The 24,211-nt window shown below is 37.3% G+C and overlaps 9 protein-coding genes across 9 annotated transcripts; 6 read left to right on the forward strand and 3 right to left on the reverse strand. All coding sequences in view use genetic code 12, as the record gives it.

Moving 5' to 3' along the window:
- Positions 1-981: 981 nt before the first annotated feature.
- On the forward strand, positions 982-1,980 carry DASC09_024020 (uncharacterized protein; the record flags this gene model as incomplete). Its single annotated transcript, XM_064996005.1, has 1 exon — positions 982-1,980. One exon carries the CDS (start codon positions 982-984, stop codon positions 1,978-1,980), a length of 999 nt encoding a protein of 332 aa, XP_064852077.1.
- Positions 1,981-3,924: 1,944 nt separating this feature from the next.
- On the reverse strand, positions 3,925-5,964 carry ACS2 (acetate--CoA ligase ACS2; the record flags this gene model as incomplete). The annotated part of the gene is made up of 1 exon (XM_064996006.1): positions 3,925-5,964. One exon carries the CDS (start codon positions 5,962-5,964, stop codon positions 3,925-3,927), a length of 2,040 nt encoding a protein of 679 aa, XP_064852078.1.
- Positions 5,965-6,318: 354 nt separating this feature from the next.
- ISM1 (isoleucine--tRNA ligase ISM1) lies at positions 6,319-9,519 on the forward strand (the record flags this gene model as incomplete). Its single annotated transcript, XM_064996007.1, has 1 exon — positions 6,319-9,519. One exon carries the CDS (start codon positions 6,319-6,321, stop codon positions 9,517-9,519), a length of 3,201 nt encoding a protein of 1,066 aa, XP_064852079.1.
- Positions 9,520-9,953: 434 nt separating this feature from the next.
- Positions 9,954-11,816, forward strand: RSC9 (Rsc9p; the record flags this gene model as incomplete). Its single annotated transcript, XM_064996008.1, has 1 exon — positions 9,954-11,816. One exon carries the CDS (start codon positions 9,954-9,956, stop codon positions 11,814-11,816), a length of 1,863 nt encoding a protein of 620 aa, XP_064852080.1.
- A 508-nt stretch (positions 11,817-12,324) lies between these two features.
- Positions 12,325-13,560, forward strand: DASC09_024060 (uncharacterized protein; the record flags this gene model as incomplete). Its single annotated transcript, XM_064996009.1, has 1 exon — positions 12,325-13,560. One exon carries the CDS (start codon positions 12,325-12,327, stop codon positions 13,558-13,560), a length of 1,236 nt encoding a protein of 411 aa, XP_064852081.1.
- Positions 13,561-14,272: 712 nt separating this feature from the next.
- On the reverse strand, positions 14,273-15,724 carry CBF2 (Cbf2p; the record flags this gene model as incomplete). The annotated part of the gene is made up of 1 exon (XM_064996010.1): positions 14,273-15,724. The coding sequence occupies one exon, from the start codon at positions 15,722-15,724 to the stop codon at positions 14,273-14,275; it is 1,452 nt and encodes a 483-aa protein (XP_064852082.1).
- Positions 15,725-17,187: 1,463 nt separating this feature from the next.
- On the reverse strand, positions 17,188-17,615 carry DASC09_024080 (uncharacterized protein; the record flags this gene model as incomplete). The annotated part of the gene is made up of 2 exons (XM_064996011.1): positions 17,188-17,376; positions 17,553-17,615. 2 exons carry the CDS (start codon positions 17,613-17,615, stop codon positions 17,188-17,190), a joined length of 252 nt encoding a protein of 83 aa, XP_064852083.1.
- A 652-nt stretch (positions 17,616-18,267) lies between these two features.
- Positions 18,268-20,082, forward strand: DASC09_024090 (uncharacterized protein; the record flags this gene model as incomplete). The annotated part of the gene is made up of 1 exon (XM_064996012.1): positions 18,268-20,082. One exon carries the CDS (start codon positions 18,268-18,270, stop codon positions 20,080-20,082), a length of 1,815 nt encoding a protein of 604 aa, XP_064852084.1.
- Positions 20,083-20,559: 477 nt separating this feature from the next.
- On the forward strand, positions 20,560-24,174 carry IMH1 (Imh1p; the record flags this gene model as incomplete). The annotated part of the gene is made up of 1 exon (XM_064996013.1): positions 20,560-24,174. The coding sequence occupies one exon, from the start codon at positions 20,560-20,562 to the stop codon at positions 24,172-24,174; it is 3,615 nt and encodes a 1,204-aa protein (XP_064852085.1).
- Between the last annotated feature and the right edge of the window lie 37 nt (positions 24,175-24,211).

Consider the following 24,211-nt stretch of genomic DNA (forward strand, 5'->3'; position numbering starts at 1 on the left):
TTTAATATGGAATAATTGTTTTCCTTTGAAATAAAAAAAAAAGAATCACTAATATTATCTAGATAATGGTGTGTGTTAGGTAATTTATCACGATATTAATCGCCTAAATGATGTGAAATATTTTTTTTTTCCTATGCGATGCCCTCAGTGAAAAAAAAAAAAAAAAAAGGAAAAAATTTCACTTTTAGTCATGAGATATATGCATATTGTGACATTAATGTGCATGCATCGATTGGATATCTGATGAAAGTTCATTATTATTTTTTTTATGTTTTACCCTTCAAAAGATTCACTGATAAGCGATATTCGATAGCTACCGTATATATTTTTTTTCTGTTTCACATCATCGTGTTTATTGCGTTCAGGCTGCCTGAGGTTCTCATTTATAACGCATTTACGGTAATGGGGTTTGACATAAAAGATTGGAGAATGTGTGTCAAAAAACACTGTTGTTGACCCAGAGCTGGTCACTGAGTGGACGCCACGACGTCTCACCCCACAGCCCTATTTTTCGGTGGAGGGGGAAGATGGAAAGAAAAATTGATCGTGGGTCTCTTACATAGTCCCAAATTTTCGCTAAAAATTGATGTGGATGGTGACATTACCAAAACGCAGTACTAAAGCTATAAATACCTTAAAGTGATACAGGACCCCAATATTACCAAAATAAGTAAATCCTGTTATACAAAAGTACTAAAAAGGCAATTCTGGAGCATATTAGCACTAATGCAGCTACAAAAAGGTTGTTCTTGCATTTGCCAAAGGCTATGAATGTACCCTATATGCCTTTCGATAAGAATGTTGATTTCAAAAAAAAAAAAATAACTGGCTGATGCTAATTTTGATATAAAAACAATAGCTATAGCTCATTTCTTAATTCTCAATTCTGTTATTTATTATTATTGTCACTATCATCACAAATATAATCATACAGCTGGTTATCACATCCATACAATCTTATCATCATATTGTTCAATCACCATGAAATTCTCATCTTTATTAAATTTCGCAGCTACTGCTCTCACAGTATTCAAAACTTCTGAAGCCGCCTACAGTGCCACCGGTAAGAACAATGCGGTTTATTGGGGTCAAGGTTCTGGTCAAGAATCTTTGGCTACTTACTGTAAAGCTGGAAATATCGATATTGTCATGCTTAGTTTCTTGAGAGACTGGGATGCCTCCAGTGCTTCTTTCAACTTCGGTAACGCCTGTGGTACCGATGGTACTTGTCCTCAAATTGCAGAAGATATTGTAACTTGTCAAAATTTGGGTATCAAAGTTTTGCTTTCTCTTGGTGGTGATAAAACCCTTGGTACTTACGGTGTTCTGTCTGATGCTGAAGGTGCCAACGCTGCTAAAGTTATTTACAACATGTTCCATCCTAAAGGTTCCGCCTCTGTCAAGCCATTTGGCACTGCAGAAATCGATGGTCTTGACTTTGATATTGAAAACGATAACCAGAATGGTCTCGCTAGTTTGGTAGTCGAGATCAGAAAATTATGGACCACAAAGACGTTGCTTATTAGTGCCGCTCCACAGTGTCCATACCCAGATAAGAATGTTTACAAGATGTTGGAAGATAAAAACGCTAAGGTTGATATTGCCTGGGTCCAATTCTACAATAACCCAGCTTGTTCTTTCAACAACGATGCCGGTTTCAAGAGTTCTTGGGCAACTTGGTACGATTTCGTCACTACTAAATCTGGTAACTCCAACATGAAAATTTATATTGGCGTTGCTTCTTCTACTTCTGATTCTGATTATTTTGTTGACGCCTCCACTACTGCCACTAGATCTGCTTCCATGTTAACCCAAAAATCCTTTGGTGGCTTCTGTTTGTGGGATGCCAGCTCCGGTACTGCCAAGGTCACTAATGGTGTCACATATATTCAAAGCTTGAAAAATATTTTGGAAAGCAAATCTGTCACCAAGAGATTTTTGAATGGTATTAACAGAGCTTTCACTGTCATTTCCCCATAATTAGTTCTTGAGAAGCCACCATTTTTTGTTATATTTTTTTTTTAAAAAAAAAACATACTTATTTTCTTTAGTTCTTTGTTGGGAGTGGAAATTTGAAGATATATATTGTTCTAGCAGGACTGGAACTTTTCCATTTTCGTTTTTTCATTGTTTGGATTTGTGATATTTTTTTTTTATACTTTTATATTTGTTTTTCTAGATTTACCTTTCTTTATTGTAGAACATGGTTGATATATTAGATCTGATGATTAGCATCGAAGACCAACTAACAAAGCGTTTGAAATCAAACAGCTAGAAAGTCAAATATTAAATATTTCGCTTTCAGTAGAAATAGCTTCAACAAGGACGGCTAATGTCGTGTGAAATATTAATTGTACATAGTTGATTTAACGAGATGTTAATAATCCATAGCAGAAAACACTTAATATATAAAAAACATAACAGCACCAATAAACTAAAAAATGAATAGAAATATGGAAGATGATTAATATGAGCCTCTTATAAATGGCCAAAACGGCATAAGCGATGTTTAGAAATGTCATTTTGATACCTAAATTTCACATCAATTCAAGGCGAGAATTCACACTAATATAATATCAGCATAAAACGATGTTTAGTGTCTAATATCAACAATATCTTTTAAATATACCTACTATCAGTATAAAAGAGTCAAATTTATCTCTGGAAAAGTAGTTTTTCATAAATTCATTGATCATCTGAACCTAAGCTAATAATCCGTTACAGCAGATTTTTGTGCATTATAAAGCAGTAGTGAAAATTAATAAAAGAAATAAACTAAAGTATACAAAAATAAAGTCATAAAGAAAAATATTAGGTGATTAAAAAGAGATTTTATGAAGGATGGTTACGAGCCCCGTTTTTCAAAAGTTTCAACACAGCTTTAGACTTTGAGAAAATAAAAGCTAACATCAAATTCCGTGATAGTTTAGTGGCTAGAATCCCCGCTTGTCGCGCGGGGGACCGGGGTTCAATTCCCCGTCGCGGAGATTTGTTTTTTTGCGATTTTGGGCGATGAGGTTTTAGCCATCCTTACAGCAGAACTGACAGGAGTGACTCACTTACAGGATCAGCACCAGATTGTTTTCAGGCGAAGTACCACACTAGGAATTAGATTGAATATCCATTACAATTTTATATAGTTTCGGGTTGATGAAGTTCTCGTACAGAAAGCTGTAAACTTAGATTTACTGTGTCTGTATATATTAGGTTAGTCCTAAGGTCTGTAAATAATAAAGTTCCTTCTGTGATAAGTGGAATTCCTTTGATATCCGGAGTCAAGAGCATTACTGATGCAACATATAATTATTGACTCAGACAATAGCGATTCCATGATCGGTTTTCCAGTGTTACAATCGCGCCATTCGCCAATAGGATCTGTAACATCAGCCTATTTATTTGTCAGTGATTAGGTAACCCAAATACCACATTGGAAATATCCTCTATACTAACATTACTTATTAACGCTGCCGTTACTTTGCCCTATTATAGTTGCAACACATGTAATTCCAAAATAAATAAATAAATAATTTCTGGGTAGTAGAGGATTGCCACCATTATTTGGAAATAGCAAAAAAAAAATTGTTCCAAAATGGACCAAGATCGGGAATTGAAGGTTTCTCTAGTGGTGCATCAATTTCATGACTTTATTCTCAAATTGATACAACTCTACAAACTGTACAAGTAAGTGTCAGGAATATTCATATCAAGACTATAAATCTATGTAGATGAGTAATAGTGATGGGGATTTCAAACTATGTTTGAAGCACTTTCATAAACTAGTATGATCAATCCCTTATTTCAAGTTTAAAAAAATATATATAACAACAACGTGAACAAGCAAAGCGGTGAATTTTGAAGTTTGGGGAATGGGAATCAAATAAGTAGTAAATAATTGAATAAGAATTAAACAATATTCAACCAAATCTATTTAGATGGAGACAAGTATTGGGAGTTAGTGGCACCAATGATTTGTTCAACACAAGCTGGGTTAACCAAAGTGGTGATATCTCCGATTTGGTCGGCTTCTTTACTGACAATCTTTCTCAAGATTCTTCTAACGATCTTACCAGATCTAGTCTTTGGTAAGTCTTGGACAACAATAACGGTCTTTGGGGCGGCAAATGGACCAATTTCGGTTCTAACCTTCATTCTCAAGTCGGTTCTCAAGGCCAATTCTTTTTCGTTGAAGTCAGCATCGGATGGGCTCAAAAGACCTTCCTTCATGGCAACGAAGGCCACAATGGCTTGACCAGTCAAATCATCGTGGATACCAACGACGGCACCTTCAGTAACACCAGTATGATCAATTAATGAGGCTTCGATTTCAGCAGTAGACAATCTGTGACCACTGACGTTGACAACATCGTCAACTCTACCTCTGATCCAGTAGTAGCCGTCGTGATCTCTTCCGGCACCATCACCAGTGAAATAATAACCTGGGTATGGCTTCAAGTAGGTGTCAATATATCTGTCGTGGTTTCTGTAAACAGATCTAGCCATTGATGGCCAAGATTTCTTGATAGCTAAGACACCAGCAACATCGTTACCTTCCAATTCCTTACCGGAAACTGGATCAATGATGGCAACGTCAATACCAAAGAATGGAACGGTAGCTGAACCTGGCTTAGTTGGAATGACACCTGCCAATGGAGCGATCAAATGAGAACCGGATTCAGTTTGCCAGTAAGTATCACTAATGTGACATTTACCGTGGCCGATCTTTTCATCGTACCAGTGCCACAATTCTGGAGCAATTGGTTCACCAACAGAACCAAGAGTTCTAAGAGAGGAGATGTCATATTTATCAATTTCAGCTTCACCCTTTTGCTTGATCAATCTCAAAGCGGTTGGGGCAACGTAGAAATGGGTGGCCTTGTGTCTTTGGACAATTCTCCAATATCTGCCAATATCTGGGTAAACTGGTGTACTTTCAAAAATAATGGAAGTGGTACCCAAACACAATGGACCGTACAAGGCATAAGTGTGACCGGTAATCCAACCAACATCCCCAGCAGTGAACAAGACATCTTCTGGATGAATGTCAAAGATATATTTAGTGGTCAAAGCAGCACCTAACAAATAACCAGCAGTAGAGTGAACCACACCTTTTGGAGCACCAGTAGAACCAGAAGTGTATAATAAAAACAATGGGTCTTCCGAATTGACAGGAGTTGGTGGCAAGTACCCTGGGAATTTCTTTGTTTCTTCGTGCCACCAGAAGTCTCTACCTTCAGTGAATGGAACATCGTTAGCGGTTCTTTGGAAAACAAGGACCTTTTTAACCAAATCTCCACATTCGGCCAACCCTTCATCGACGATCTTCTTAGTGTGCACCAATTTACCCCCTCTTTTACCCTGGTTACAAGTGATGATAACCTTGGATTCAGCGTCAGTCACACGATCTTTTACGGAACCCGCACTGAAACCAGCAAAGATCACAGAGTGGACAGCACCCAATCTAGCAACAGCCAACATGGCAATGACGGCGGCTGGGATCATTGGCAAGTACACAGCGACGGTGTCACCTTTTTTAACCCCCCAGGATTTCAACACAGCGGAAACTTTAGAAACTTCAGACAACAATTGGCCATAAGTGATGATTTCATTATCGGCTTCATCATCGGCTTCGTAGATCAAGGCAGGCTTATCTGGGTTAGCAATTGCGTGTCTGTCAATACAATTGTAAGAGGCATTTAATTCACCATTGAGGAACCAAGCGTTGTCAGCGGTCTTCAAAGAACCATAGTGAACAGTACTGAATGGCTTATCCCATGAGAGCATTTCATTGGCGTACTTTCCAAAGAATTCATCAGTATTTTCAATCGATTGTTTGTATAATCTTTGGTATTCCTGGACAGAATCAATGTAAGGTCTGTTCTTTGGTCTGTTTTCGTAGAATTGTTGTGGTGTTGACCGAGGGACCACATTGTTGGCCTCGTGGACGGTTTCGTGGACGACAGTCATTGCAGAAGTAGTTGATGCCTGGACTTACTGGCTGTTGGTTGATCTCTCTGTATCTCTCTATCTATCGTACCAACTAAACGAGATTTTTCACCCAAAATAAAAATCGGTCACCACCCCAACATAAACATTTGTTGGGAGCCGGGCCTGTTTCCCCTCTGGGCCGCATAACCTGACACTGACTAAGCAAATGGGTCACCGATGGCACATAACCACGAAAAATTAAATCACGTGGATGATCACACCTACAGACAAGGGCTTCTACCCAAAACGCTTTCCCAGATTTTTTTTCCTCTTTCCTCTGCTAAATAACGATGACAGTGATGATGATGAGGCTCTTGTTGTCATAGTAACAGAATGTTGCGGAGTTGCTATTCAGTGCGAACACGCTCTCTGGCTCTTGCAAAGTCATTATACCAGAAACAAGCCAGTGGATGGTGGTCAACAAGGTCCTATGCATCATTGAAAAAGGATGACGAAGACATCAACCACAGGTATTCCAAGACTTTATCATTACCGGAAACCACATTCCCAAGCCGTTCGTCTCCTGAATTGAATAGTGAATATCTACATACATCAACTGAGGAATTGTACCAATACCAGTCACTGAAATCACCAAAAGCGTTCAAGAATGAAGAGCTATTCGTTTTGCATGATGGTCCACCGTATGCTAACGGCGATTTGCATTTGGGACATTCTATCAATAAAGTGTTGAAAGACATCGTCAATAGATCAAGGCTTCTTAACAATAAACAACAAGTCATGTATATTCCAGGTTTTGATTGCCATGGTCTACCAATCGAGCTTAAGGCCCTCAATTCGTTGAAAGAACAAGATCCAACCAAAAAGTCCAAAAAAAAGTCCAAGAAAAACAAGAATGTTGATGAAGATTTGACTACTCAATTATCAGCAGTTGAAGTCAGAAAAATGGCGAAAAGTCATGCGTTGAAAACTATTGTCAAACAAACTGAAGCTTTCAAGAAATTCGGAGTTATGGGAGAATGGGAAAAACCTTATAGAACTTTAGATAAGCATTTTGAATTAAATCAATTGAAAATCTTCAAAAAAATGATTGCACAAAATATGATCAAGAGGCAAAAGAAACCAGTGTATTGGGGTTGTGAAACCGGTACTGCTTTGGCCGAAGGGGAATTGGAATATAACGATAAACATAGATCTACCACAGCGTATTTGAAATTCCCGATCATCGAAGTCAATACAGAATTAAGTCAATTGTTGAAGGAACACAATATTAATCCAAGTAACATCTCTGCGTTGATTTGGACTTCTACTCCTTGGACCATTGCGGCAAATAAGGCCATTTGCGTCAATGAGAAGTTCGACTATACTCTCCTTTATTCAAAAGAAAGCGGCGAATATCTTTTGGTATTACAAGATCTACAGGAGCTGATTTTACTGTTGAAACCTGAAATTGCGCAAGAGTTCCAAAAAACCGATATAATTATCCCAGGAAGCCTGTTGTCGAAAACTTTTTATGAAAACCCTGCAATTAAAAACAAGGAAATCAACAGGTTCCCAATTATACATGGCACTCACGTTACCAACACTGCAGGTACTGGATTGGTACACACAGCTCCTGGGCATGGTCAGGATGATTATTTGGTGGGTTTGAACCATAATATTGAAATATATTCCCCAGTTGATGATAAGGGAAGGTACACATCGGAGCTTCTACCAGGCTTCGAGGAGTTGGCAGGATTGAAAGTTCTTAAGGATGGTACCTCAAAAATGTTGGAATTGTTGAAAAATAGTGGCATGGTGTTGGATATTAATTATAATTATATTCATTCTTACCCATATGACTGGAGATCTAAGAAGCCTATTGTTATTAGAGCCACGCCTCAGTGGTTCACCGACTTATCTTCCATTAAAAATGATGCGATGAAAGCAATTGATAAAGTGAAGTTCCATCCCGAAAGAGGATATAACAGATTATCTAGTTTCATCAATACCAGAAATGAATGGTGTATTTCAAGACAAAGATTTTGGGGGGTACCAATTCCAGTGTTTTATCACAAGGAAACCAATGCGCCTTTGATTACCGAAGAGTCCATTGATTATGCAATTCAGAAAATCGGAGAGTTTGGCACTGATGCTTGGTTTGAAGAGGAAGAATCTGTTGAAAGATGGTTACCAGAGTCTTACAAATCACAAGGAGCTCAATATCAAAAGGGCACTGATACCATTGATGTTTGGTTTGACAGTGGCTCAAGTTGGACCATTATTGAGGAAATATTACAAGAAAAAAATATCCTTGCTAATCGTAAATTTGTTGCTGACATTTATTTGGAAGGCTCAGATCAACATCGTGGCTGGTTCCAATCTTCATTATTGACCAAAATGGCCGCCAAAACTATTATCAGCTCTAATGAGAATAAAGAGATTGCTTCTAATGCGCCATATTCTACAATCATTACCCATGGTTTCACTCTTGATGCCAAGGGCCAAAAGATGTCGAAATCTATCGGTAACACCATTGATCCAATTGCTGTTATTAACGGAGACAATAAGCAACAAATCCCGAAAATTGGGGTTGATGGATTAAGATTATGGATAGCCTCAAGTGATTATACTAGTGACTTGTCTTTGAGTCCAGTAATCTTAAAACATGTTGCTGATAATTTGAAAAAAATCAGAATCACTTTCCGGTACTTGCTTGGGAACTTGGAAACCAAAAATGATAGTGTATTGACAATGTTTAGTAATCCTCAAGACTTTGAGTGTGATTTGCAAAAATTATCCAACATTGATAAATATATTTTGGGGAAATTGCACAGCTTGATAAAGAATGTTGATTCTTACAACTCGACATTCCAATATAACAGAATTATTCAGGAGTTGAATTATTTTATGAACATTGAGCTATCAGCGACTTATTTCAACATTATCAAGGACAAATTATACGCAGATGACCATTCCAGATCACAATCTGTCAAATCAATCAAGTTTGTACTTTATGAAGTTTTGAAAGGATATTTGTATATTTTGTCCCCAATTTTGCCAGTTATTACCCAAGAAGTATGGTCGCATGTTCCTAAAGTTCTTTTTTCTGATGTGATGTCGCCATTAGTTCATAATTATGACTTCAGCAATTTGGAAAAGTTGGCTGCTAGCAAAGAAGGACAATCTGTTGAAAAACTTTTTGAGAAAGTTTGGCAGCTTAGAGACGGAGTTCAAAAAGTCATCGAGGTAGGCAGAAAACAAGATAAGTTAATCAAGAATTCCCTTGAGACTAACTTGATCATTGACTCAAAATATATTAAAGATTTGATAGCTGAAGCTTCATGCTCTGAGGAGGAGCTTGCGGATATTTTGCTTGTTTCTGAGGTGAGGTTTGAACAATTCTCTAAAGATCAAAATGAGGCGAAAAAGGAAGGTAATTATGCCTACTTTCAGAACATTCCAGTGGGTCAGACTAGTGTTGATGTTAAAATAGTCAATGCTTCAAAATTCAAGTGTCCGAGATGTTGGAAGTTTACTAGCAAGGTCAAGGAAGAACTTTGTGGCCGTTGTGATGATGCTGTTCATCAACACTAGTTGATGAGAAAATGAATTATGAATCTATGTGTAAATAGAATAGAAGACTATTATCGTGTAATATTGAATTAATTTTAGAATCGACAGCATTAATTCTAAAATTCCCGTAAAATGTGCTATGGTTGTATCTTTGATAAGTCACTTTCAGGGCCGATCAGGGTAAGAAATCGCAGCGTTCTTTTTTTTTGACCCTTCAGAAAAAAAACATACAAAAAAAAAACAACACGAAATTTTCGTGTAGACTTGTATTAATTAAATCGTTTTATATTGCTCGTCCAGGTATTTATAGAGAAAATATTAATAATCATCATTTGAAGAAGAGGACCAAATATATATATATATATATATACAAATATAAAAGCCCCCAAAGTAATAGCTGGAAAAAGTAAACAAGAGGACAACTATTGATATCATTTATTTTTATTTTTGAAGAAATGTCAGGAAGACTCTTAAGAGACAGGTCTGCGGCCAAACCACAAGTTAATACCGATGTGATGAATCGAGCACTCATCGATGATTACATGAACAGTAACAACTCGAATTTCCAACAGCAGCAGCAGCAACAGCAACAACCCAAACTCTCCAACAACTTTCACAATGGCTCCTCGATGGCAATGATGAATGACCAGGTAGTGATAGCTCGGCCAATCAATGAAAATAACCAGTTTGAAGCATTTCAACAGGACCAGCAAAAACTCGCGTACCAAAGACAGAAAGGGACCCTTGTGCCTTTCAATTATAACGGTGTTCCGGGAGTCGGGGTCAACTCCATCGATATCATTCCCCGGATTCATATGGCTTTAGAATGTGAAATTCTTCAAGAAGTCAGATGGGCGCTCACTGAGTTGGCGATTATTTCCAGCCACGAGCCGCTGTTAATCAATTTGAAGAATGATCCTCAGTTATTGGAAAAATTGGTCGGTTATTACTGCGGATGTCCTTTCATTAATGAGAAACTAGATGGTAAAACGGGGTACCCATATTTGTTGCAGAATGTTGATAAGAAAATTGGACTTGAGATGATCGAGAACTCTGTGGATGCTGCCTTGGTTCTTCGAAACTTGAGTCAGGATGGATACAACGCGTATATTATTTCGTTAAACCCAATATTAAAACAGGCAGCCGTTAAGTTATTGAACTGCGAGATCGTGAAGAATGCCTTACCAATTGGTGACAGTTATAATTCTGCAATAAAGATTCTTCAGTATACAATAGATTTGATGGAATCAATTTCGTCTTATATTTCGCCAGCAAAGAAAAATGATGAATTATTTTTGTCGTTGATGAACTTGATTTCCCAAACTATTGACAGAAGCTTCAAGATCTCGATTTTGAGATCCTTATCGAGATTAATGGTGCGTTCTAAGCTATCGACAAAAGATGAACAATTTGCTGCAGATAACGTGGACTCAGGGTTGTTAGATTTTGTATGTTCGTGTTTAATCATGGACACTGACCCAGAAATTATTGTGACAGGGCTTGATTTCCTCTATCAGTATATTTTACCTGGAGGTGTTAGAATCACCAACTTGTTGAAAACCTTATCAAGAACTAATTTATTGATTACTGTTTTGCCAAGATTATTGACACACGGAATGCTGTTAGAAAATGTTTCGGTGAACCCAACGGCCACCGCCGAGCCTTTGAGATTAATCAGAAGGGTTAAAGTTCCACCACCAGAAGTTGCTAAGCTGTTACCTACAGATTTATTCCAAGAAATTAATAAATTGGATGAGCCACAAAGGGCCACTATATGGATGAGATGTTGTTTCAAACCAAGTGAGACCAGTGATGTCACCCAAATTTCTCTTTGGAAATCCTATGAGGGCCAATTCCAAAAGGAAAATAAAAAATTATTACCTGCCGTTGACTTTATCAAGAATGTGACTAATGCGTTTGCTAATTCTGCGGCAATGGTAATCACGAACTCAGAAACTGGACAGCGGAAGTTCATCATCAAGGGTATTGAACCAAGAGAAGAACCTGTTTCTCCGTATATTGGTAATGTGGAGGCCGCTAACCCAAAGAATAAAAAACCATCGGACAATTTGACCGAGGGTCAGTCTGTTGCCCAGCAGAAACCGGTGAAGTTTTGGAATAGCTCTGGCAATGATGCCAAGAGCTTAGTTCCTTCTGAAATCAGTATTAATGCCGCCACTCTAATTAACGGACTTGTAGTCCATGAAAAGGGGAAAAGTTTGGTGAAGTCTATGGAAAGCGATTTACTTGACATTGTCCTCAGAGTTCCTAAATTGTATGATCAATTGGGTGACACTCTTTGCAGTATTCAACAGTAAATGGTATATATATTAATTGATTATGTTTTTGGTGGTTATATGTATTCCATGTAAAATGAGATATGTCATGTTGGGTCGGTATTACCTCGGCACCGTCGACCAGGTTTTTTCGAGGGATCTGAGCCGGAATGTCGGGCCGTTTTTTTTTGAGCGACTCCTTGTGTCTGAGGGGTTGCCCTGCCCTATTCCCCGGATAGACTCTCCGGTGGCGACCCGGCCATCGGCCCAAACCGACTAAACTGTGCAGAATTTTGCCAGTTGTTGCAATTATTATTATTATCATCTTTACAAGAAGTTTTTAATTGAGAAAAGAAGTAAGGAGCTTGTTGTGCTGATAATTCGTGAAGCTGTAATAGGAATTCACATTGCCTTTTCATTATTTTCCTCCTCGTCGTTTTTTGTTGGCCGAAGATCTATTGAAGGATATCATAGTAGGATCACACCATTTGGTATTATTATTATTGTTATTATCATACCATTGCCTTAGTCATAAAACAATTGCAAGAAAATGTCTTCTCAATCACTACTCAATCCGAACTATGACCGAAGCCTTGAAACAACATTAGATCAGGCCCTTCGTGGTTACAATGATAGAACAACTCCGAATGCATTGCGCCAACCCACACCTAGCCTGAACCAGGTCAATCTGGTGATAAGTTCACTGCTTAACGATAACAGCCAGGCTGCACATCACCACCATCACGTAGTTCAACACCAGGCTCCGCAACAACAACAACAACAACAACAACAACAACAACAACAACAACAACAACAACAACAACAACAACAACAACAACAGCAGCAGCAGCAGCAACAACAACAACAACAACAACAACAACAGCAGCAGCAGCAGCAACAACAACAACAACAAAAGCAAGCCCAACAGACTATAAAACAGCAAGTGCAACAGCTGGTGCATCAACAGGCTCAACAACAGCAACAACCGTCTCAGAATGACAACCAAAGTGCTGCCACTGCTGCTGCCATCGCTAATGCGACCATGAATTCCGGTTTAAGTTCCAGCTTGAACCCTGGTACCCTGTTGAATCGTCACCATCACGGTGTATCGCTGAATCCGACTGTTTCTTCCACCAGACACAGGGTCAACAAGCCAGGTCAAAGATTTGGGGCCAAAAAGAAATCATGGGTATGGAATTGGTTTATTCAGGATCAAGAAGATATCAATATTGCCACCTGTGAACACTGCAACAAGATCATCAAGCGTTTACCATCGGACAAAGGGTCACCAAAAAAGTTGAGTGAGCATTTAAAAACTCACAAGATTAGCAAGGAAATTTCCAATCCAAGAAGAGGCCATTTCTTACCACAAATGACCTCTTCCCCATTGGGGAGCACCACACATTCTCCATTGACTTCCAGCCGGCTTAGTCTTGTGTCAACCGGAGATTCCAATTACATTGATAGAGAATTCGATGATTCCCCATACTCACAAATGAAGTTCCATAAGGATATTATGAAGTTCTTGACAGAAAACAAGCTCCCTATTAATATTGTCAAGACCCAAGGTTTCCGACAATTGATTTTCACATTACGTCCGGAATCCATCTACGATTTGAATGAGTTGAATAATTTGTATTCTTCTTTGATCCAAGTGATCAAGAATGAAAATCCCGTGGGACCTTCAATGAACCAACCACCAAGTCAAGTACAACCACAAGATCCACATCAACAAAACTCCACTGATCTGTCAGATGGTACCAATATAAATGCCGGATGGATTTGATGAATTTCATTATTCCTAATATGCTAAAATTTTTGTGAAGGGTTGCGCATTTTTGTGCATTTGTCACAGATTTGTATTGACACATTCCGTTCTTCTATATTATATCTTTGTTACCGTTTTTTTTTCTTTCTTTTTTTCTTTTTGTTGCTTGGAATGGGGACCTATCTTATATTTATTCTTTGCCTTGCTGTTTCTCTCTTTAATTAATCTGGGTACTTTTTTCTCTCTTTATTGTATTTGTTGTGTGCTTTTTTCTATCTTATGGATCCATTTTAAGGTGATTTTGATTTGTATGAATGAGAAATAATAAAGTAGATCATTTTTATTTATTGTACAAAATCACCAGTAAAAAAGAATGCGCATCAAAGCGGGGAGATACTAAAGATACATGGTGAAGAAAATTATCTATATTGAATGAATACTATAGGTCATTATAATTGAAGACATATCTCAAACCACTTGGTTGGAAAATATTTCAATTTACTTACAATTCCAGGAATGAAATTTCAAAATAGAGTACAACACAAAAGAATTTTTCGAATTTGCTTTGCAATGATAAGAAGATAACAAACTGAAGAGTAATCACAAAATAGAACAAAATAAAACAACAACTTAAAACCATCCAAAACTAACAAAAAAAAAAAAAATAAAATAAGCCTATAAAAAAAGAATGATCATTAATTGATTTAATGATAATGAAACCATCATAAAATCACCAATAGGACTGCTGATTACTTTCTTTCCGGCATGCTGCGATCAATATTCCTTCGTTGTTCCTAATTATCTTGCTCAATTTATCGAAACTAATTTTTGAACCGGTCTTATGATCAACTCTGAATTTCTCAATCTTATCTATCAATTTTTCCACTACTTTGCTCTTATCAGAAGACCCCGGACTTCTTCTGAGTTCCCTTAGAATGAAGTTGATGATGGCCTTGCGAAACAAATAGTACTTCTTATCACCAGCCTTCAGGCGCCATTTTGTTCTGTACTGGCACTCCATGCTACTCACACAGTGACCGAACTTATCCAAATTGGGTTGGAACCATTCTTTGAGCAACTCAGATAGAATTGTAATACTTCTATCCATGTGGAACTCAGGCATCTTTGTAGCTGATTTGCTCTTTGGCTCTCTAGGGGTGGTGGTGATGTATAGTTGCTGTTCGGCAGCATATTTGTACCCAGAGATGACAGCACCAGACTCCAAGGCATAGGGCCCCATTTCTTTAACAGTTAAGTATTGTATAATCATACCGATGGGACTATTGATTCCGATAAAAGCTGTTCTATGATTTAAACGAGCAGAAGTAGAGGGAGAAGGAGAAGGAGAAGGAGAAGGAGAAGAAATACCAGAAGTGGTAATAATACTATCGCGACTGGTGTTAGGTGTCTCTAATGTCTTGACATCGGAAAGAGAATTGACAAGAGGAATGGATTCAGTGGCATCATTCAAGGTCATTGGTTTGGTAGCGTTGTTGTCAACCAGGAAAGATATACTGCCTAGGCTATTGGTATGGCTATGATGGTATTCATTATGATTGAGCGGGAGTGTATTCTTCTGGTCAAGTTTGATCGAAAAATCGTGGCAATACTCTTCTTTATTGTCATTGGTATTCATCGATTTGTCAAACCCAACGGTGTTGGAAGATGTATCGAAGGATAATTGCCGAGGTTGGTAGGGGTTTTTGGCACCTTGGGTTAACGCGAGCTGTTCTTTCAAGTTACTGATCTGTGACTCAAAGTCCTGTTTCAGCTTTATGAATTCATTCAGCAAATTTCTGTAAGACCCTTTCCATTGCTTGACTTCTTCTGTGAGATTGTCGATTCTTTCCAAATGGACCTGGTTGAAAGCAGGAGGGTTTTGAAGCTGATTGTTTGGGAATACCCCTAAACCAGCCGGAGGCCAGTTCCTGAGCCTATGGGATACCATTGGTTGAGGCAGGTAATTGGCAATATTCAAAGTAGCAAGATCAGGAAGGACGAATGACTGAGGATCGTAGTTGAATGAATTGAGGAGCATGGTATCTGGATGGTTGTTGTGATCATTATTGGTGAGCGGCGAGTTCATGATGGTGACGTTTGAGTTGCTGAGAAAAGTTAAATGGGGATTATTGTAGCAGTTTTTGATATTATGAAGAGGGATCCCAGGGCTGTTATAGGACATTCTGGCGTCCCACCGAGGATACGAAAATATTCCTTCTGAATGTAGGTCAATGTCGCTATAGATTTGATGTTGCATATCTACAGTCGTGCATGTACTGGCGATCGTGGTGCGCTTTGTTGATTGATCGGTGAAGTATGATGTTATGTTAGTATTAGTTTTCTTATTAATATTACCAGTAGTATATTCTGTTGAATTAAATTATAATCTCTCTTATATATTTTATATTATATTACACGTACGGTAGTTATGGAAGTGTACAACGCCTTGTGTTAGAATGTTGTGAGGCATTGAGGCCTAAGCAGGGAGTTTCAAAATTGATTGACACATACATGAAGTACACACCAAGTAGTGCAGGGCCACCCACCCCTGGATCAATATTTCGTAAAACAGGCCGTATTTTTATTTTCATTTTTTACCTCTCTAGTTTCAACTGAAACATTCGGCAGAGTATTTTTGCTGTAATAATATTCCGGAATAAAACTCTCCAATGCAAAATAAACTCCGACAAGGATATTGACCTTGATTTTCTTTCTTTTTCCATTTTTACCTATCTATCTAGCTTGTAAATAATAATAATGATAAGAATAAGAATCGTGATGCTGAATAATAAACCAAAATGGATACAGTTATACTCTTTTACGGGTCGGGCAATTTGGCGCAGATTATCGTTCGAGACGAGCTGAATTTACGAAGTACAGAGATGCAAAATTGGCCGTATAAGTGAGCGAAGATCATCGATAATAATTATGATTCAAGAGCAAATAAATGGCCAAGCAGTCATAAGACGGACCAAGTCTGGTGTACACTGCGGGAATTCCGACCACTTGATACACGACATTTTCTCGTAAATTTCAAATCACAGTATACGAAACCATAAGTTTAAGATAAAATTAGCGGCTCGGGGTTTACTCAGTTTCCACCCAATCCGTCGCTAAGGTCGGGCAGTAGCATTATTTTGCTCATTGAAATCGGGAAAACGTAGTGAAGGGGGGATTCTTTATTCATAGTTATAATTATTTTTAATTTTGCTCCTTATTATTATTATTGTTAATTTTATTATTTGGTTATTTTCTCAACTTCTTCAATGACTATTGACTATTCGTAAAAAACTGCATAGTGGTGATCAATGTATTTAGTATTAACCCCGTGCAAATATGTCGCGCAAGTCATTTTGTGTATCAAGACAATTCTTCTCGTGCTTCATCCAGTGTGTCCAGTGCCGCTCATTAACATTAAAGGAAAATCGCTATATATTGATGCAGACGATCACCTTTAGGATAATTAACAGCGGGTTTTCAATTCCTTCGTAGAGCCATAACACCAAATAGGACTCACTACCGAATGCCGAGCCAGCGTTTCATTTTTGATACGAGCGACCCTTGCTATTTTACGAATATCGATAAATCCAACCATTGTAGATCCACTGAAAGACTCTATATATTAAAAAATGGATAGAGCTGTACCTATAAACGTGTGCCGACTCTTGCTTGTGCTCTGTCCTGTGCTTCAATAGATTTTTCAGGAAGTCCCACCCAATCAATATGTCTTTGCACCATTCTAGGCACACAAGCATTGTTGTTTGTCCCTTGATGGATTTGATAAGTTCTAAACCGCACTTCTACTGCGTGAGTCAATATAGTACACACACCACTCTATATTACTAGATTATAATATACTGTTAGATGATACTATACTGTAAGTTGATACTAGGCTGTTAGTCAATATTCTATTAACAGATGATATTTTATCACTATTTGAAACCCGAACTTACTGTACTCCCGCCATGCAAGTTTGTGGGTCAGGCATAGACACACATACATCTGCATACGTCGACGTGTTTCAGGTTTTTACGAGGAGATTTTTGTTTGGAACCATAAAGGTAATTCGGCATCATTGGTGTAGCCTGTTTGACCGGGAGGGTGTTATCAACCGTGGATGGTGCACAAAAATTGAGGTTCAATTAGCCGGAATCCAAGGGTAGAGGCAAGCCCGGCTTTTTTTTTTTATAATGCCAATACTTTCAAAGAGTTGATGGTACTTGAAGTATGGACTCCTCGTGCCAACATTGATAGATTTAAGTACAGTCATTCGAAGTATACAGTGTAAATTTCATACATTATTGTTTGAACTTGCTGAAGAAATTCTTATTAAAAAAGTGTACAGGGTATCACTGACGTAAAAGCTAAGTCCTTGCTCTGTATTGGCGACTCACTCGGGGAAATAGAATACAAGGGAAAAAAAAGGATATCATTTTCTAATAATTAAGGAGTGTATCAAATGTGATATAAAATTAATGACTAGTCCTCACTTCTATTGAGCTAAAGAGATCCTTTGTTGTCTATTGGGAAGCTCTGAAATGAGAAATTCAGTGATCTGAACTTCATCTTCTTGTAATGGATGAACACATATATATACCCCACCACAATAAGTAAAATATTACTCTACTGTACTCACGAAAGAAATGTTTTTTGAAATCCAAAAAAAAATAAAGAGTATCTTAGATAGAGATTCGTGAATTGTCTTACTTAATCACTTATCCGATGATGTCGATCATTCACAATGATTGGGATTCGGACAGCAGTTCTGTTATCTCCGCTAATTTTTTTTTCCAAGACCTTCCTGATGAGTCGGCCAAGGCGACAAAAGACACTACAGTCTCCATATCATACAACACACCAATTATAATTCACAATCGTGATAATTTTGCTTTTGGAATTAAACTGGACTCCAATTTCCCTAGCCATGCATCTAAGTTATCAATTGTTTTGCCAATTCTTGACATTATGATCCCGAGACGTTGGAGAAACTACTCTTCTTCCCTTACATCGAGCGACATCATCAATCAAGCTTTCTTGCTAGAAGATCTTGAAGTTGAGAATAAAGTTGAACAAGCTGGAGAGGATGCTGATGATGAAGGAGAAGAGGGACAAGAACAAAATGATGATAATCGCATTTTTTCACAGATCAATAGTCACGATTATTTTGATGAAGAAAAGACTCCTGAAGTATCAATAATATTCAACGACTATTCATACATCAATAATACTAATGACAAGCTGAATAATGAAGAGCCAGAAAAGTCACATATCATATTGACAATGATCGATTTTGATGCTTCGAAAGATTACAGTGCCAATGTGGAAAATTCTGGATCCACAATTATTGCCGATGATCTCAATATTAATGACACTACTACTGATGAAGCAAACAATGATGATTCCTTGGACCTGAGCCACACACTAAGCAGAATTGTGGAAAGAATCGATAGTTTGGAATTTCGCTATCGTGATAATATTGAATATTCTCAAATTGATACAATTGATGATTCAAATGAGCAAGTCTCTAAAGATGAACCCACATTCAACAATGAAAACGAGGATATTGATAAGCAACACACTACACATTCTTTATTTCTTGAAAGTTTCCTCAATGATTTTACTAGTGAATTGCTGCACATTACTACCAGAGAATCCATCGACTGCTGCAAGGAAAAGAAAACACTAAAAGTTATTTCCCCATACCCTTCGCCACCGTCTTCTCCACCACCACCTAGATCTCCTTCTAGAGATCTTTTTTCAAATTCAGTATTGGATACACATAACGAATCTCCTGCTCCCCTTCAATCGTCTATCATCTCCGATGTTCAATCCACATCTTCCTCAGCTCAATCAAACATCATTACAACAAATATCTCAACTCCTCCCTCAACTTCTACTGCAGCTCCCGTTTCAGCTCTTACTTCAGCTCCAATCGAAAAATCTCAAGAGCTTTCGAAACTAATGAAACATGTGCCTTTTATTAAATCCAATAAGAAGAAGGCAAAAACGAATAATATTGAAGGTTGGACGGAACGCTACGGAGATCTAATCTCTTTAAATCCATTAATGTCCCCAGAAGCACCTGAAACCAATGAAATTGCCAATAATCCTGCTAGTAATGGAGCGAAGGTTTCTATTTCTAATATATCCCCGCATGTCATAATCAATCTACAAGAATATCAATTTAGGAAGATCCGCAAAGTATTGAATGATGTGTTGAGTCATTGGTGGAGCAAAGAAGTTACAAACCGAAAAAAGTTTGGCCATGATCCTTTAAAGTTCACAAAGGGGGAAAATATTTTCGCCAGGTATGTTCGTACTTTGAAAATTATTCTTTTTGATCAACCAGTCGATGATACTGGTGAAAACGACCCTGTTGAGAAACCCCAGAAATTCAGTAAGCCTATCAAAGCCATAAGATCCCGTCGTTCAAAATTGATGAGCTGGATGGTCAGAAATCATTTGCAGCGGAAAAATTTCGTCTTGAGATTAGAAGAAACCGGTTGTATTATTGTTGAAGGGAAATATGGTGATCCATGAGAAAAGCGTTCTACTTATATTCCTCAATTTTCTTTTTATTTTTTTTCTGTGTATAAAACTAAAAAAATATCCTATGCTTTGAATTTAATGAATAACTCGTTGAGCTTAACAATAATAAGCTAACAAAGCTTCAATGATAGTATACATTTAACTAGCCATTCATCAATGATGTTGGGAATTGCATGCATGCCACCATGAATGCTAGTTTTATGACGTATTTCCAGCAACCATAGGTATCTCCTTTTAGTCCCACCACACTAACAGAATAAATAATAAAGATAAAATAATCGTTCGTTACAAATAATTATCGATTATTTTCCATTTTTATAAAAGCAACCAATTCAGGGTGCAAAAACCCCTCCAACAAAGCTTATTACACGTGACCAAAGATTCCAGCGATTTTCTCCTGTTTTCAATTCGTTGTTAATTATAACCCCATTATTGGGTTTGACAGTGTTTGGTAATCAAGATAACGAGATGTTTCAGAAATTCTCGCAGTTCGGGAAGAACTTGCAAGATGAAATCACCCGCCTCAGCGAGCAAACTCATGATGGAGTCCAGGAAGTAGATGGAGCAAAGAAGCCTGCCAATAGCGGCGCTGGGAGTCTATTTTCCAGATCTTTAACACCTGCCGATGGCGGCAATAATAATAGCATTAATAATAAGAATAGCAAAGATGATGATGAAAGAATACTAAATAAGAATACCCCGAACGCTGAGGATATTGATGGCTTCATGAAGGATGATGAAAATGATGATGATTGTTTCAAAGATCAGGATACCGCAGATAAGAAGCTAGAAAACAAAGATGATGATACAACAATTGAGAAGCAAAAAGAAGACGGATCAAATGCTGACACTACAGAAAAACCTTCTGATGAGCAAACCAAATCTGTCGCAGTTGCACCTGCACAAACATCCTCTCCCAAGATGGGATTGAAAGATGACGATTATTCTCCGGAATTGAAAGCAAAATTGAGAAAATTCGAGAAATACGAAAAGAAATACCCCGTATTACTCGACGCTTACAAAACTGAGAAGAAAAAAACCGATTTTATCAAAAGTTTTGAAAGTGCATTGAAGGAAATCACCCCGATTTCCACGATCTTAGATATTGAAGGGTTCAAGAACTTTATCAGCTCCACCAATATGAAGAACAAATTGCTTAATGAAGAACTCAGGAAGTTCAACACCAAAGTGAATAACGCCGAAAGTGCAATTTTGGAAAAGGATATCAAGATTGAAACTTTAGAAAGACGGGCCCAAGATTTGGAAAAACAAGTCGAAAAAGCTAATGATGCAAAAGACAGGAAATTGGACGACAGCAATAAAAAATTGGATGATCTAAGAACGAAAATACGGGAAATTGAGCGAGAAAATAAGAAATTGAAAGCAGGAATGGAAAAATTACAAAGTGAAAATGAAGAGAAGCAAGAAAATCAACAACTCGAAGCCAATAAAAGCCAAGCGACATCAGTCAAAGTTGATGATGACGATGATGATGATGAAACAATTTCTAAGCTCACCAAAGAAATTGAATCAAAAAGTTTAGAAGTTGAAAGTTTGACCAAAGAGGCAGTTGACTTAAACAAAATGATTGACGATGGAAAGGCTGAACTCAAGAAAATTACCGCATCCAACACCGAATTGACTAATGTTGTTGAAGAATTAAAATCTGAAAAGTCTAAATTCTTGGAAACCAATGAAGTAGAAATTAAGGAGCTAAAAGTAAAGATCAATGACCTAGAGTCATGCAATAAAAAGCTTGACGAATCTAACAGCAGGAAAATTAAGTCCCTAACTGAAAACTTGCAATCCACTGAACAGGAATTGAAGCAAGTCAAGGATAGTTTGGGTGATTATGTTAAAAAATTGTCAGATTCAGATGATCTTTTTAAGACCAAAGAAACTGAGTTAGTTGAAGTGAAGAAGTCCCTTCAGTCCACCGAAAAGCTTGTGGAATTATTTAAATCAAAGCTTAAAAATGCGAGCCAGTCGACAAATGATGATTCTTCAAAGGAAGAAAAACCTAGTAAGGAATCCGACGGTGTTGAATATATGGAATTATCGATAAAGCACGAAGAATTAAACAAGGAATTGGCCAGCAAATGTGATGAATTGACGAAAATTAAAGATCAATACTCTGGTTTACAAACCAAATATGGTGCGATTAAGGGGAAAGAAGAAGAGGTTGAGAATCTTCGAGACATGTTGCGTGATGTTGGTAATGATTTAGTCAGTGCTAAGGATGAATTGAAAGAGTTGAAGCAGAAAGAGGGTGATGGAAATAAGGAGGTTGCTGACCTAAAGAAGCAATTAGCAGATAATGATAAATTATTGAAGAATTACGCGGAGATAAAACTTAGCTTGGCCAACATTACCCAAGATTTTAATGATAAGGAACAAAATTATAAAAACAGCCTACATGAGTTAACGGAAGCCAACAATGTGAAATTGAAACAGATCAAAGAATTAGAGAACAACAATAAAAAACTCAAAAAAGAAATTGAGGAAACCTCAAATGAACTAAAGAATGGAGAAACCGAATTGGCTAAATTAAGAAAGGAAGTGAAAGAAATTCCTTCGTTGAATAAACAAATCAAGACACATACCAAGTCAATCGATATTAAAACTAAACAAATCACTAAACTCGAAAAAGAGATTATTACTTTGAAAGAGGCCGTCAAAAATAATAATGAAACATTGAAAGAAGTTAAATCACTAAAGGAAACTGAGAAGAAATTGACCAAGGAAAATGAAGAATTGAATTCTGAATTGAAGGAATTGCAGGCTAAAGTCACTGCCGCAGAAAAAATGAAAAATAATGAAACTTCATTAAAATTGGAAGTTGTAACCTTGAAAACCACTCTTGAACATAAAAACAAACAACTCGAGACTAACAATTGCACTACATTGGAATTGAATAAAAATATCAAAGAATTGAATGATAGTATAATGAAGTTGAAGCTCGAAAATAATAACTTGAAGAATTCAGAAAAATATTTACAGGATAAATATTCTAGCTTGCAAGCACAAGCAGATATTTTAGAAAAATCTAGGGCGGAATTGACACTGAAACTTGAATCCTTGAAGACTGAGAAGCGCAAATTGACGGAAGACTTTACTAAGGTTAGTAAAGAAGTGGAATCGTATCAAAAAACTAAAGCAACATCTTCAGATCAAATCGAGTCCGCCCAGAAACAATATGATGAATTGTTGATGCGTTACAAAGAATTAGAGGTCAAGTTGGAAACCACTGAAGAAGAATTGAATGATTCCAGAAAAGCATCACAAGAAAAGTCTAGAGAAGTTAGCAATATCAGAAAATTAGTTACCAATTTTGAAACTAATAAATCGGTGGAAATGGGTGAATTAATGGAAAAATTCAAGAATCTTAAAGAAGACAATGAAAGTATGAGAAATCAATTGTCAATGACCGTGAAAAAGAAAAATCGTTCCATCGATGAATTGAAGCAACAAATTTCCGAATTGAAAGATTCACTCAAGGATGAAGAATCAACTAAGAAAGAATATTATGATAAGTTGAACAAATTGGTTGAGGAAAAATATAGTTTTGAAAAGAAAGCCATTGATAGGTTGGACGATAAGTACAAGCGTGATGACTTCGGAATGATTTCCAAATTAAAAGAATCTCTCAAGAATTCAGAATCAAGATTGAGAGAATATGAACAATCAGTCACGAAATATCAACTTCTTAATGATGAGTTATCCATGAAGGTGGATAGATTGACCAAGAATTACAAATTGCTTTTGAACCAAAATAAGTCTCTTAAAGAAAGCGTGGCCAATTCCAATTCTTCCACACCAGCAAAGAGTCCTCTTGGAACCCCCGTATCTTCAAGGTCTAACTCTGTTGTATTAAGTAGTAATCATTTAGTTTTACCTGCCCAGGCAACAGTTGATGCTGCTAATGGGAACTTGAAGGAGGAAAATATTGCCTACATTAGAAATGTTCTTTTAGGGTTCTTGGAAAGAAAGGACCAGAGAAAACAATTGCTACCAGTGGTTAGTTCGTTATTAATGTTAGACAAGGGCGATGAAAGTAGATTTTTGCTCGCCTTGAAGCAGTGAGCGTGTGGTAACTTTTTTTTTTTTTATTATTTTTTAC

Source organism: Saccharomycopsis crataegensis (assembly GCF_037102585.1).
Source record: "Saccharomycopsis crataegensis DNA, jcf7180000000075, whole genome shotgun sequence".
NCBI lineage: Eukaryota > Fungi > Ascomycota > Saccharomycetes > Ascoideales > Saccharomycopsidaceae > Saccharomycopsis > Saccharomycopsis crataegensis.